This window comes from Gorilla gorilla, chromosome 4 (assembly GCF_029281585.2).
Source record: "Gorilla gorilla gorilla isolate KB3781 chromosome 4, NHGRI_mGorGor1-v2.1_pri, whole genome shotgun sequence".
In the NCBI taxonomy this organism is placed as follows: Eukaryota; Metazoa; Chordata; class Mammalia; order Primates; family Hominidae; genus Gorilla; species Gorilla gorilla.
The window spans coordinates 13,224,842-13,240,679 of NC_073228.2; the positions used below are offsets into that span (position 1 = coordinate 13,224,842).

Consider the following 15,838-nt stretch of genomic DNA (forward strand, 5'->3'; position numbering starts at 1 on the left):
AGTAATAACTAACATTTCCCTTTTTCCTCACAAGCTCTAAACCTACTAGAAATAGAAAAAGAAATCTGAACGTGGAGATCATATGATCAGCCTTGTAACTGGCGAAGAGAGGGAGATGGAGGAGTCCTTATTTCAAACATCTAGGAAATATGTTGCAAATTAGTAAAATAGGTTAAATTTCTCCGTTTCTTTCCCAGTAATAGGATCTTTGAACTAGACTATTTGAAATTATCATTTGAGGCCGGGCGCGGTGGCTCACGCCTGTTATCCCAGCACTTTGGGAGGCCGTGGCAGGCAGATCATTTGAGATCAGGGGTTCGAAACCAGCCTGGCCAACATGGTGAAACCCTGTCTCTACTAAAAATACAAAACAATTAGCCGGGGTTGCAGTGAGCCGAGATCATGCCACTGCACTCCAGCCTGGGTGACACAGTGAGACTCCGTCTCAAAACAAAACAAAACAAAACAAAAAACTAAAAAGATGAAATTATCATTTGATATAATCAATAGCAGAGAGATACCTGTACTCTGATTCCTTCTTCGTTTATGCAGTCAATCCTTGTTATTTGTGGATTTTGTATTCATGAATTTTCCTACTCACTAAAGCTTATTTGTAACCCGCAAATCGGTCCAAAGGTAGTCCTTTCGTGGTCATTTCTGGACATTCACAGAGCAGTGAAAAATGCAGTTTTCTCAGTGTACACATTTCCAGCCACTGTGAAACAAGGTGACTGATTTCTTGTTTCAGCCCTCATACTGTAAACAAATGACCTTTATGTGGTCTATTTAGCATTACATTTTTTTTTTTTTTTTGTATTTTTGTGCCTTTGCTGGTGACTTGCTCTTTAAAATGGCCCCTAATCATAATGCTGAATTTCTGTCTATTGTTCCTAAGTACAAGAGGCCATGATGTGCCTTATGGAGAAAATACAGTATGTTAGCGAAGCTTTGCTCAGGAATGAGTTACAGTGCTGTTGGCCATGAGTTCAATGTTAATGAATCAACAGTTGGCTGGGCATGGTGGCTCACATCTGTAATCCCAGCACTGTGGGAGGCTGAGGCAGGTGGATTGCTTGAGCCCAGGGGTTTGAGACCAGCCTGGGCAACACGACGAAACCCTGTGTCTACTAAAAATAGAGCCCATGTCCCCCCCCTCCCCCCGTGCGCCCATGGTTCCAGCTATTCAGGTGGCTAAGGTTGGGAGGATTGCTTGAGTCTGGGAGGTAGAGGTTGCAGTGAGCCAGGATGTCACCACTGGACTCCAGCCTGGGTGACAGAGTGAGACCCTGTCTTAAACAAAACAAAACACAACAATATATATTAAATAAGCCATCTTTAAACAGAAACCCATATAAACAAGGTTATGTATTGTTCAGTTGACAAAAGTGTGACCAGAGGTCTGTAGGAACCTAACCTGTATTTCCCCTAGGAGCAACGGTTTAGTCTTTTCCAATTGAGTGTTAGCAATGACTATGTTTTTTTTTTTGTTTTTTTTGTTTTTTTTTGAGATGGAGTCTCGCTCTCTCGCCCAGTCTGGAGTGCAGTGGTGTGATCTCAGCTCACTGCAACCTCCGCCTCCCGGGTTCAAGCAATACTCCCTGCCTCAGCCTCCTGAGTAGCTGGGATTACAGGCGCCCGCCACCGCACCCATCTAATTTTTGTATTTTTCATAGAGATGGGGTTTCACCATGCTGGCCAGGCTGGTCTCGAACTCTGACCTCGTGATCCACCCGCCTAGGCCTCCCAAAGTGCTGGGATTACAGGCATGAGCCACTGTGCCCGGCAACAGCAACAACTTTTTAAACAATAACTACTTTGAATAGCAAGAATCAACTATAGCTTAGCCCTCTTCCTGCCCCTAAACTTCAGGCTGTGACATCCCAGTGCCACATTTGACATCTCCCGGGGGATACCTACAGGGTCTCTCACAGTTGGCATGGCCACAGTAGAGCCCCTGGTGCTGTGTCCCTCTCTATTCACCCCACCTGAGAAATAGCATATCCGCTCACATAGGTGTTCCCATCAAATGTTTTGAATGTTTTGATATCAGCCTTCCCTTTTTCTTGTTTTCCCTATCCAGTTCATTAGTAGTACTGTTTATTCTACTTCCAAAACGCATCTTGAAGTAATCTGTTTTTCTGCATCTCTGCTGCTGATGTGCTAGTGGAGGCCACTGAATTACTTGCCTGGATGCCACATGAGCTTCCCGTAGCTGATGCCACTCGGTGCACCCATATCTCATGTTCCCTTCCTTCTGGGCACGTGGAGAAGCATATTCTCACCCCCTGGCCATTGATTTGCTATCCTTTTCAGACCCAGAGGGAGCAGGCTAAGAAATATTTTGTGGAATAAGTATGTGGTATTATTTTAGGAGCACTTGGTATTTCTTTGGGTAATAGTAGCTTCTGCAATTTGAGGACTGCTTCTAAACCTGTTAGGAATATTTTTTGAACTGTAAGGGAATTTTTTTTAGGGCAGATAAACATCTGAAAATGTATTAAGTAAAAGCTTGGAGAAAATCTTGGGAAAAAAAACACTTCAAAAATAGATTGTTTTAGAGTTCTTTTTTTCTGAAACCACCTGTCTAAAGCAAGACAGATTTTAAACAATGGTTTCTGCTTAGTTAGGTTTTTTATTTTTTTATTTTTATTTGTTATTATTATTTTTTTGAGACAGGGATCTCAATTTGTCACCCAGGCTGGAATATAATGGCATGATCATAGCTTACTGCAGCCTTGACCTCCTGGGCTCAAGCGATCCTCCCACCTCAATCTCCTGAGTAGCTGGGACCACAGGCACACCCACCAAACTTGGCTAATTAAAAAATTTTTTTTGTAGGGGGGGATGGAGTCTCAATCTGTCGCCCAGACTGGGGTGCAATGGCACAATCTCTGCTCACTGCAACCTCTGACTCCTGGGTTCAAGCAATTCTCCTGTCTCAGCCTCCCGAGTAGCTGGGATTACAGGTGCCTACCACCACGCCTGGCTGATTTTTATATTTTTAGTGGAGATGGGGTTTCGCCATGTTGACCAGGCTGCTCTTGAACTCCTGACCACAGGTAATCTGCCTGCCTTCGCCTCCCAAAGTGCTGGCTGGTCTCAGACTTTAGGGCTCAAGTGATCCTCCCACCTTGGCCTCCCAAAGTGCTGGGATTACAGGTCTGAGCCAGTATGCCTGGCCTAGTTTGTTTTTAAATCAATAACAGGTATCAAGAAGTTTGGACTGGCTGACCTTGGTGGTCCTATCTGCTGCCACCTTTGCTCTGCCTCACACAGTATGTGGGTGTGTTGGGCCCTTCTCGCAAGCTCTTATGTCATGTGATGGTTCCGTCTTCAAGGCTGTGGCAGGACCGCGCTGGTTCAGTTTGCTCTGTGTCAGCTGAGTAAAGGATGGGTGGAGTACACCAATTTTGTAACTTGTAACATTTGGTCTTGTGGTTTTGCAAGGAAGGGGTGATGTATAATTAGTAAGGCAGGAGAGCAAAGGAAACAGGAAGGGGATCTGCAGTGCTCCTGTATCAAAGTAGATCTCCAAAGCAACAAGGGACAAAAGCAAGCACACTCCTCCCGCCCACCCGTTTTTACTTACTCTTATTTGATCAGAGAACTTTGCTTTCATAAACATCCTTGAATTAAGGCTGGAATTTTTTGGTAAAAATTCCTAACTGAATTTGGTTTAGAAGTATACAGAAAACCCAATGAATTAATTGAATAGTCTCCCTTACCCCCTTCTTCAGACAATTCTCCTGTATTCTCTCAAGTAATAAAAGTACTAGAAAGATCAATTGTATTTATCATTAAATGGCTGGTGCTTATAATTTATTCCTTTAATCCAGTTAAACAGTGAGCTTTCCTGATAACCTAGGCATTGTTGTCCCCTACAGTAACCTGGGCCTGTTGGATGTGTAAACATTTTCCCTTGACCCAGGACTGTGTTGAAACTATTTGTTAATCACACAGCAGGATGATCAGTACTTACACCAGCTGACGGGACACCTGGCATGACTACTCAGTGATCCAGTAAAACCACGCCAAGCTGGTTCCATAGAGAGTTTTCATTTTTGATGATAGGACTCGTAGCTCTCAGAATCAGAGAATGTTTAGAGGTGAAACTTACCACAAATGTGGGTCAGCATCTTTAGTTTGTTTCCTGTGTGTGGGGTGCAGTGGCGGACAGTGAGAGAGCCATGTGATGGGAGGAGGCTGCAGAGCTGGACTTTGAATAATGGGTAGGGTTCAGAAAAGTAGAAAATATTGTGAAATTTATTTTATTTTATTTTTTTGAATGAAGCAACAAAAACAGAGATTTATTGAAAATGAAAGTACACTCCACAATGTGAGAGTGGACCCGAGCATAGGGACTCAAGGGCCAAAAATACTGTGAAATTTATTTTAATCAAAGTGGAACATAGATATAGTTTTAAAGATCCTATACAACACAAAATTTTACGTGCTTATAGCAGCAGTTTTCATAAGAACCCGAAAGTGGAAACAACCAGATACCATCAGCTCATGAATGGGTAAAGAAGATGAAGTCTGTCCCTACAAGGGAAGATTCTTTAGTCATAAAAAGGAATGAAGTTCTGACACATGGCTGCAACATGGCTGAACATAGAAAACATTGTGCCAGGTGAAAGAAACCAGTCACACAAGGCCATGTATTAGGCAGATCTGTGGAGGCAGAAAGTAGATTAGTGCTTGTCAGGGGTTTGGGGATGCGGGAATGGGGGTGACTCCTATGGGGTATGGGGTTTTCTTTTGGGGATGATGAAAATGTTCTAGAATTAGATAGTGGTGGTGGTTGCCTAACTTTGTGAATATGCTAAAATCACTGAATAGTATTCTCTAAAAATGCCCTGCCTCTCCCAGACAGTGCCTCCTCCCCGCAAATGTTGACCTCTAGATCCTTCAAGATTGGGACCGCAGTGCGGTATTTGAGTCTCCCCAGATCTCTTCCTAAATACCAGAGAATGCTGCTGAGAGTGTGCATTTTCTTAAAAGTCACTCCCCTCGTTAGTATACCTGTGCCACTATCTTCCCACCCCTCCCAGGGACTTTTTCTATTCTTACTCTACGAGCCTGGCATACTCTGGGCCTTCAGAGCCTGATCCTTAGCATGCCATGTAGTTTTTTTTTGTTTTTTGTTTTTTGTTTTTTGTTTTTTGGCGCTGCCATTACCTGTGTCCTCCAATGAACTCTTGTGTTTTGAAGGGGGAGATACTTTGTTCTCTTGACCTTTGTAGGTCTAGCTCTTGGCTAACATAGTGCTTGGCACAGTTCAACAGACATCATTTAGAATGAACACATGGTAAAGAGTCAAATCTTTTTTTAATAAATCAGTGTACACTTTTATTATTATTATTTTTGAGACAGAGTCTGACTCTGTCACGAAGACTGGAGTGCAGTGGGGTGATGACAGCTCACTGCAGCCTTGACCTCCTCAGCCCAGGTGGTCATCACCTGCCTCGCCCTCTGAAGTAGCTGAGACTACAGGCACGCACCACCACACCCAGCTAATTTTTTAGGTTTCTGTAGAGATGGAGTCTGTTTATGTTGCCTAGGCTGGTCTCGAACTCCTGGGCTCAAGTGATCCTCTCACCTCAGCCTTCCAAAGTGCTGAGATTATAGGCACGAGCCATCACGCCTGGCCTTTTAAATTATTACTCTGATGAGTAAATCAATATGTGAAGAGCAGCTAGAAAATGGGAGAATCGGCATTCTAAATGTGTTAGGCTCTTTCAGATGGAAAGTAAGAGAATCTCAGGTTACCATGTAGTGATACTTTATCCTAAGAAGACAGAGGAAGTAGGAAACTTGGTTGCCACACTGTCACTGTGGGTCTTGGAGCTCAGGTCTCCTTGTGGGAAAGTGGTCTTTGTAATAAAATCTTGCAGGTGTTGTATAATTTCATTAGTCTACATGGTGAGGAATAGAGGAGGTTCAGAGAAGAATATAAATGTATTTTGTATACCTCAGAATTTTAGAAAAGAGAATCCTGAATATTTTTTTGGAGGAGTTGAGGAAGAAGTAACTGAGGTTTAAATTTTATCTTTGCAGTGATGCCTGTTCTGACCGTCTTATTTAAAACTTAACAATACCTGGCCGCACCCCCTGCCACATACTTCTCTTTTCCCCATAGCACCCATCACTTTCTAGCATGTTACTTATTATTTATTGTGTATATAGTTTTTTGCCTATGTCTGCCTGTATAGTAGAAGCCTATTATCACTATCTCTCAAATTAGCCAGTGTGTGTGGACAAAGGGCAAACCAATGTTGATATTAACAAAGCCCTTTCAGGAAATAAGTACTGGTGAATATGCACATAGGAACTGGCACATGCGCTGGGTAGAACGTGAATTGCCTCTCCGCTCCCTATATATGTTCAAAAGGTAATGGAATTTTTTTTTCTTTTTTTTGAGACAGAGTCTCACTCTGTTGGCAGGCTGGAGTGCAGTAGCACAATGTCGGCTCACTGCAACCTCTGCCTCCTGGATTGAAGCAATTCTCTTGCCTCAGCCTCCCGAATAGCTGGGACTACAGGTGCCTGCCACCATGCCCGGCTAATTTTTGTAGAGACGGGGTTTCACCATGTTGGCCAAGATGGTCTCGATCTCTTGACCTTGTGATCCAACCCGCCTCGGCCTCCCAAAGTGCCGGGATTACAGGGGTGAGCCACTGCGCCCGGCCAGGTAATGGAATTTTTTGGTGCAATTTCTATGTCAGTCTTTTAACAATCTTTTCATGTAGCCAGCAGAGGGCAGCACAGATGGAATTTATGACATTCAGTATTTTTGACTTTATTTTAAAGGGCGTTTAAAACTACTGTAGCAACCACTTCTAGGAGTAGTGTGAAGTTGATTTCAATTTCAGGTTTCTTCTTATTCTTTCTCGCTTGTAAATTGTGCTGTTTCTGCTTTGTCTTTATGGAGGAAGTTGTTTCTGTTTACTTTATCATCATGAATATGTCAAATTAATACTTTCCAAAGTCTTTTTGACATGTTTCCAGATGCCTCCGAGGGCTGTGGTGAGGTTGGCGATGGTGGGTCCTGAAGGGGCACTGTTCTTTTGCTTCCAGAAAGTGGCAAGTACTTGAACCAGAGTCCTTCGAGGTCTTCCCAATGCTCCCAGGCTCCACGGTGCACAGGAGACTGCAGTCCTGGCTCAAGGGTCCTCTCTGAGCATGTGACCAATGCTCTTGACCCCCTTCTCAGAAAGAAAAATCCCCAAAATGTACATACTCAAAACCACACAGTTTTTCAGTTTTGTGGCAAGTTATGGAACTGATCATGGATTTTCTTGATAGAAACTAAATAAGATCAGTCTTTGTGATGCATACCTCTCTTATTTTTTTTCTTGCAAGCGTTACTGGTCCTTAGGCAAAAATTGAAGTAAATGCAAATTGTGTACATAAAACAAAGGATATGGTTTAGGTTTTCTTTCTTTTTTTTTTTTTTTTTTGACATCTAATCGGTTTTGAGTTTTTCTTTTGGTAACAAAAGTGCTAACAAGTCTGCGTCATGAAGGTATGTACTAGCAAATGTGATCAGAAATCCCATAGCTTGCTTTGCTAGGTACAAGGTAAGCCTATGTCAAGGAATGGCAAGTTCTTTGAATTCTTGTTGACACATTACATATATCCTTTGTCATCAACTCTTTTTTCCCCCAAGGTCTAATAGATGCATTTATGTCTATACACAAAAATAGTATACCTCTATGTTTTTTAGGTAACCAAAGTAGAAGGAATCTTTGAAAGAATTGTGCAGTGTGTCCAGGTGTCTGGATTTCTGCCTGCAGAGGCTGGAGAAGTCTTTGTTATGCTCCACCCCACCTTGCAGATGTTCTTCGGGACTTTGGAGGACACTTGCATGATTGTATGCCCTAAGCTGTCTCCCATTTGGCAGCTTGTTAGGAAAGGTCTAAGCTGCAGAGAGAGGATACCAGGAAGCAGAATGATTTACCCCCAAATTCCAGAAAGGCTGCAGGGTACCCAGCACCTCTGAGAATGGAGATAAGGAAACGAGGGTGGTTTGAAAGTGTTCATTGTGGCAGTTAAGATTTCCAGGTCTCCTCTCCATCTCCTGCAGCAAGGCAGTTTCTCTTGCACTTCTGGTAAACATGAAGGTTTAATTTCTGAAGAAGGCTGTGAAGATACAGAGAGCGAGTGAAAATTTATATTTATTTTAAAAAATACCAACCAAGAAGCAGCACCGAAAAAGTCTGTATATTTAACTGTGAGATTCCCATCCTTTCTTCCTCAGTGTAGCCCCCACAATTCCGGTGGTGAGTTTTACACTCCACACAGCCCAGGTAGGGGATTGGAGAATACTTCTTTGGGTAACTAGTCTAAGCAAAAATAAGCTACAGAGCCCCACATGTGGGGTCTCTACACATTACTGCCTTATCATATTACATTGCCACACATCAATCTGTAGGCCATGCCTACCACACAGCTTTTAACCAGGTTATTAGTGTGTCAGTCTTAAATGAGAAGAAATAGACTATGCTTGCTAGAGACTTAAGGAAAATCTTCAGTGTTAGCAAGCAAAAGAGCAAATAGTTTAAGGAAACAGGTCATGGGACATGTAGAAGAAAGCTTTAAAAAGTATATACTTAGTCTCAGATATTAAATGAATGAAACAAGAATAGGCTGCTATCAAAAAGGACTATGGGTTGAGTATTTCTTATCTGAAATGCTTGGAACCAGACGTGTTCTAGATTTCAGTATTTTTTGGATTTTGGAGTACCTGCATTGTACTTGCCAGAGCATCCCTAACCTGAAAACTGGAAATCCAAAATGCTCCAGTGAGCATTTCCTTTGAGTGTCATGTTGGCACTCACAACGTTTAGGATTTGGGCATGTTTCAGGGATTTGAGATTTGGGATTTGTGTTAGGTAGACAGCTTCAGAGGCCATGACACGGGAGCGAAGCTGGAAAGTAAGACTGCTGGCTGGAGACCAGTGTGGAGTCTGGTGTACTGTGGACGAGGACAGAGAAGGAGGGGCTGGTGAGTGGACGGAGATGATGGGAGAATTCTCTACCATCCCACCGCCCAGAGATAATGATTGTTAATGTGTTTAGTATATATTCTTCCTGGCTTATTTCTTTTTTCATTTTTATAGTCTATGCATTTTTGTTACATGATTTTTTCATTTAACAGTATAACATAGACATCTTTCTGTCTCTACAAAAATAGTTACGCAACATTTTCCAATTACTTTTTTTAAGTGCCAAGGAATACTTTTAAGTAACTCACAGGACAAATGCCCACACTAAATAAATACAACAGAAGCTCTGACACCACCACACCACAGAAGCGTAGACATTAAAATACTACATTATGTCTGTCTAGTTGGCATGTGTTTTAAATGATAATCCACACTGTGCATTTAGCTGTGGCTAGGCTAGCACTTTATTTTTTATTTTACTTATTTATTTATTTATTTATTGAGATGGAGTCTCCCAGGCTGGAGTGCAGTGGCACCATCTCAGCTCACTGCAACCTCTGCCTCCCAGGTTCAAGTGATTCTCCTGCCTCAGCCTCCCGAGTAGCTGGGATTACAGGTGCACCCACCACCACGCCCAGCTAACGTTTGTATTTTTAGTAGAGACAGGGTTTCACCATGTCGGCTAGGCTGGCCTCAAACTCCTGACTTCAAGTGATCCACCCGCCTCGTCCTCCCAAAGTGCTGGAATTACAGGCGTGAGCCAGCACACCCGGCCTATTTATTTTTGAAACAGGGTCTCACTCTTGCCTAGGCTGGAGTGCAGCAGCACAATCATAGCTCACTGTAGCTTCAACCTTGCAGATTCAAGCGATCTTCCTGCCTCAGCCTCCCAAGTAGCTGGGACCACAGACATGTGTCACCACGCCCAGCTAATTTTTACATTTTTTGTAGAGACAGGGTCTCACCTTCTCTCCCAGGCTAGTCTCAAACTCCTGGGCTCAGTCAGTCCTCTCACCTCAGCCTCCTAAAGGGCTGGGATTACAGGCATGAGCCACTGGCCCAGCAGGGCAGCATGTTAGAAGACAGCTGGTAAATGAAAACAGTTATTTTGGAAATCAGTTTCATAGCGGTTGTATAGTGAGCCTTAAAGTAGTTCGTATCTTTTGACCAGCTCTTAAGCCCACGTAGAGAAATTTAGCCTAAGGAACTAGTAGGAGCTGAGGAGGCAAAGGTTACAAGGATGTTGCAGCATTTTACAGGATATAAGGAAAGAAAAAGATTAATGCCCAACAGTAGAAGTGGTTAAGTAAGTAACAACATATACATAATGCAACCGTTAAACATACCGGCTCCTTCAATTCCATTCCAACCCTTGGGTTCTTTCTAACCTTCCCCCTTTTCATGTTTCCAAATTCCTTTTCCTGACAGTGGGAGACCTGGCCCCCATGATCTGGCTTGAGGGTTGCACCCGACACCTTCCTTTTGCCTCCGGCTCTACTTCCTGTTCGCTCCATCCTGCTGTCTGCCGGAGGCTGTCCTGGAGGGAGTGTGGTTCCTGGTTGGGTTTGACCAGGAGACGGGAGGGTGAGAGAAGAGTGAAGTCAAGGTGATTCTCTCCTGCTGGTAACTGAGGCTTGCTGAATCCTCTACCGACGCTCTTGCCAGAGAGCTCCCATTTGCCACTTTTAGCAGCAGTATGATGCCCTCGCACCCCGTCTTGACGTAGCAGTGATGGGGGCTGCCCCTGTTGCTAGTCTGGGGGGCTTTATTACTCCTTGGTGTCCTCTCTAAACTCTGCCCTCACTTTTATAGGTGGTGCCTATCTTACCTTTCTCCACACTCCCACTCCAGGAATGTTTCTGTCTCTGGGATAATGATTGATACGGGTATTATGCTTTCAAAAAACAAACCTTCCCTAGAATATTATATAAATATTCACGTATTTTTTTCTACTGTCATTTATTTAATTTTTTTGTAGAAATAGGATCTTGCTTTGTTGCCCAGGTTGGTCTTGAACTCCTGGCTTCAAGCAGTCCTCCCACCTTGGCCTCCCAAAGTGCTGGGATTACAGACATGAACCACAACTCCCAGCCTAGTTTTGAAACATTTTAGACCATTACATGCTTGTGTATTCCCACCTAATCTATTGCTGGAGGGGGTGAGGCTAAAATCTATTTAAGGGATTTATTAATTAAAAATATAGAATGTCTTGAATCAACAACACTTGCATCAGAATGCCCTAATGTGTGCTTTTTAATGTGAATGACGAACGAGTGTTTTCTTCTACTTTGTTGATTTATTGCTTTTCATAGGGCCTGTGCTAGCTCCTGTATGTTTCTGATATCATTTGTTCAGACACTGCTCTGAGGCCCTAGATTATTGTTCTGGTTTTGTAATGTGCCATTATTTTTTTAGTTATTTTAAAGTGTACTTTGAAACTTTTTAAAAGCTTCCATTTAAATAAATACGTAGTAATCTAACACTCTGTTTGGGATTGATGTTATAGATATGCCTCATGAGTTGGGTTATTATATGTTTTAGTTTCCCAGAGACAATCCCAGTTTATGCTGACTGGCTGATGTAATTATTAGTAGTACCCATTTGCAATCTCAAAAATATCTCAATATGGATGATAAATTATATGGTCACTTATGAGTGAGTGAAATATACAATTTGGTGATGCAGTGGTTAAATGTCTATTTTAAGGAATTGGAGACATGAGATTCATTATTTCCTTTTTTAACAAACAGTGGTAATTGTTGTACTAGAGATGACAGTGTGGTGTTGAGCCAGGTATGCCTTGCCATGCTTCCAGCTTTAAGGGACGCTGCCTGGCCAGGAGCCTATGAGGTGGCCTGCTGTGCCCAATAGGGATGATGGCTATTAAACGAGCCAGTCAGAGTCCCTCTTTTGAGAATGTGAACTGGAAGTATAACAAGAATGAGGCATTGAATAGTGGGAGCAGAAGCTCAAAGTCACAAGGTCTGGAGGAGCAGGGGACCTGTGAGGCCATGGGTGGGTGGAAGGAATGATGGGGCCTTTAAGGCAGAGGCTGTGGGGAGTGGAGACGGGGGACCTGGTTGGCAGCATATCAGAAGATAGCTCCAGGCCTGGTGCAATGGCTCACGCCTGTAATCTCAGCACTTTGGGAGGCCGAGGCGGGTGGATCATTTGAGGTTAGGAGTTCGAGACCAGCCTGGCCAACATGGTGAAACCCCGTCTCTACTAAAAGTACAAAAATTAGCTCAGCATGGTGGCAGGCACCTGTAATCCCAGCCACTCGGGAGGCTGAGGCAGGAGAATTGCTTGAACCCAGTAGGCGGAGGTTGCAGTGAGCCGAGATCGCGCCACTGCGCTTCAGCCTGGGCGACAGAGCGAGACTCAGTCTCAGAAAAAAAAAAAAAAAAGAAGATAGCAGCTCCATTCTTTCACTTGCCAGGCCAGAAAGCTCGGAGTCACCCTTGACTTCTCTCTTTTACACCTCACGTGGACTCCATTGGGACATCCTTGGCTGTACCCTGAAAGTAAATATAGCAAGAATATGGCCACTTTTATCAAGTAAGCCGCCAACCCGTCTCACCTGGATGACTATAGCAGCCCCCCAACTGGTCTCCAGCTCCTGTGCTGGCTGTCTCCAGTCTGTTCTTCCCCACAGCCAGAGTGGTCTTGTTACAAAGGAAGCCACAAAATGCTCTGTTGCTCAGAACCCTGGCAGCAGCTATGCATCTCACCCAGAATGGAAACCAGAGTCCTTAAAATAGCTGCCAAGGCCCCATGTAGTTCGCCTACCACCCTCCTCACCTCTGCGACCATATCTTCCACTCCTCCCTACACTGTTCTTCCTGCTCCAGCCACAGTAGCCTCCTGGCCCTTCTCAGCAGAGGCCTTCCCTGACTGCACTTCCACTTCCCCCACTCCGCAGTACTTACTTGCTGACATACTGCATATTTTACTTACTTGTTTCGCCACCTTTCCCATCTCGATAGAGTGGAGATGCCACGAGGGCAGGCATTTTGTCTCTTTAGTCCTCTGATGTCTCACTAGTGGCTGGCACTTAGTGTGCTCAGTGAATGTTGAACGAAACAGATAAGACAAAAGATACAACTTTCTTTGTAAAAACTTTTTAAAAACAAGTGACTGGTTATGACAAAATGTTTGTAACATTTCATACAAAGGATTTGTAATTTACAAATCATTTAAAAAATGATAAGCAATAGAAAAGTGGGCAAAGGCTTTGAAAAAGCAATTCACGAAAGAGGAAATACCTCAAACTTACGAAAAGATAATCAGCATCATCAGTAATCAGGTCAGTGCAAATGACCAACAACAACGAGAAACCGTTTCCTACTGTCTAACTGGCAGAAGTTAAGTTTGGTCCCATCAGGGACGTGGCAAGCACTTTGGCAGCATCTGTGAAAGCTTTAAGTACTCAGGCCTCATGACCAGCTTTTCTGCCTTTGCGTGTCTATTCCAGAGAAACGCTATACCATTTGACAGTAGGGAGAAAATAGAAGTGACCTGCCCTCTTACAAGTTGGGATCACTGGCTGTGAATCAGACCTGATACCGGAAGATGGAAATGCTGTTTGGGAATCATTAAACATAGGTTTTGAAATGGTGCAGGGTGGGACTTACAACTGTGATTTTGACATACTAAACCAAAAGGTGACACGTTGGGTTTATATTAATTGCCTCTACAAAACGAAGTGTTTTTTTTTTAAAATATATGCATATGTATTTATTCAACTGTTATTAGGCAAGAAAGAAGAGAATGTGATGAAGTCTTTGCCCTGGAGTCATGTCAGCACCTTCAGAGTCTGACTGGAGACAGCGCCCTGTTGTCTTGCTGTAGATGTGTGTGTTCCCAGCTCCCCAGTGAGACTTGGCCAAAGTCTAGCACTTCCTGCAAAGCTGCTGCAGGTGTTTGCATTTACAACTAAGACTAATAGGAGAGGGGTTTGGTAGTCCAGCAGAGAGCAGGGTGCAGAGGGTGGGCTCTGCAGCCAGGTCTCGTGCTTTGGCAAGCCGTGCAACGTCTCTGGGTGCTAGCATCCTCATCTGTGATCTGGGGATGGCGAGGACACTCACCCCATGGGATGTTTTCAGGATTAGATGAGTTAGGTCACATCAAGCTAGGCACAGAGTAAGCATGTAATAAATGTTATCTATTACGATGATGCGGTGGGAAGCTATATCTGGATCCAGCAGTTCTACTTGTGAGAATTTTTTTCTATGGAGATAATTAAAGAGATGTGCCAAAACGTGTGCACACGTGTATTGAGATATAGAAAAATTGGAAATCACTTAGAAGTCTTACAATATGGGACTGGTTAAATATTATGTCTAGACTGAGAAGAATAATAAATGTGATAGATGTCCATTTACAGTCATGAAAAAATGTTATAAGTAAAAATAAGTAGCTATAAAACGACATATAAAATATCGTGTGTGTGTGTGTGTGTGTGTGTGTATCTATAGAAGAGAGAGAGAATATATATAATACTTATAACAAAAGTCTGGAAAATGTCTACCAAAATGTCATCAATGGCTATCTCTTGGTGATAGGATTAAGGTGTTTTTTTTCCTTGTTACTATTTTCTAATCTTCAACAATGAATATGTGTCATGAACATGATAGGACTGTGCAGGCAAGAATCTTTGGGTGCAGCATATTAGAAATCACAATGGAGATGAAACTGAACTTAGATTGGGAGTTTGGCCCTTGGATTTTTTTTTTTTTTTTTTTTTTTGCCTCTAATATCTGCTTTCTGCTTTTAGCCTGTGACCTCATAACATGCTGTAATGATTACGATCTCTTAGTCATGCTCTTGGGAAATGGGCTATTATCTCATTGTGATGGGACCAGGGATTTTAATGATTCCATTTTAAGAAAATGTAGTCGGCTTTCCATGGGCTCCCCATCCATGGATTTAACCTATTGTGGATGGAAAATATTTGGAAAATAAAAAAAAGGTCACAGCTGTACTGAATACATACAGACTTTTTTCTTTTCATTTTCTTTAAACAATATAGCATAACAGCTGTTTACATAGCAGTTACATTGTATTTGGTATTAGAAGTAATCTAGAGATGATTTAAAGTATATGAGTGGATGTGTGTAGCTTATGTGCAAATAATTAAGGACTCAAGCATCCGTGGGTTTTGGTGTCCATGGGAGTTCCTGGCACCAGTCCCTCTTGGATACCAAGGGACAACTGTACTTGAAAGTGAAGAGAAAAACAGCAGTGAGCCCTGGCTATGACTTTGGTTGAGTTTGAGAAAAGACTAGAAGTGTGGCTACTAAACTAGTTTGACTCCAGTGTAAGATTGCTTTCAGGGAAGCAGATGGTTAACACACTCGGAAGGTGCTTGAGCTCGACTTCAGGAACTGGGTGGTGGCACGGACTGGGAGTGCCGCTTCTTTGGAGGCTGGAGGTTGATTGGCCCAGGCGTGCAGCCAGCCATTGCCTGTCTGTTCAGGAAGCAGCTCTGAGCTGCCCTAGTGGCTGGACAGCTTCACAGGTATACCCGGCCCCTCCCAGTCAGACCCCACAGGAAAACTTGGCTCCCAGTAAGTTACCGCTCTCCTGGAAGCACAGAACGGACTTTTCGTGTCCCGCTGTAAGGAAACAAGATGGTCCTTAAAACCGAAGAGGAGGATGGTGAGTCAAAGCCGCAGCCCCCGGCCGGGACTGATGCAGCTTGGGGTATATGGAGTGGAGTTTTAGGTATCTCTTTTGATTAGTATGTGAAATCCTGTGAGGATAGTTTACTGAGCCTTTTGGGGAGGAGTTAAGGACCAACCTAGACTCTGGTTTTTATCTTACTGTTTTCAGGAGAAAGACTGCATAGTCTCTTAGTGGTTAGGAAGCTGAGGCTCTCTCAGGTGTGT

General features: G+C 43.3%; 1 protein-coding gene across 2 annotated transcripts in view; it reads left to right on the top strand.

The window, feature by feature from the left end:
* CYTH1 (cytohesin 1) overlaps positions 1-15,838 on the top strand; it is a 106,832-nt gene that overhangs the window by 29,805 nt on the left and 61,189 nt on the right. Inside the window, exon 1 of one of the 2 annotated variants that reach the window (XM_055388773.2) lies at positions 15,349-15,608. The exons of the other annotated variant lie outside the window; for it this stretch is intronic. Coding sequence (XP_055244748.1) covers positions 15,581-15,608 — 28 coding nt within the window. The 5' untranslated portion in view covers positions 15,349-15,580. Of the gene's footprint in view, positions 1-15,348; positions 15,609-15,838 lie in introns of those variants that run through there. 2 annotated transcript variants of the gene reach the window in all.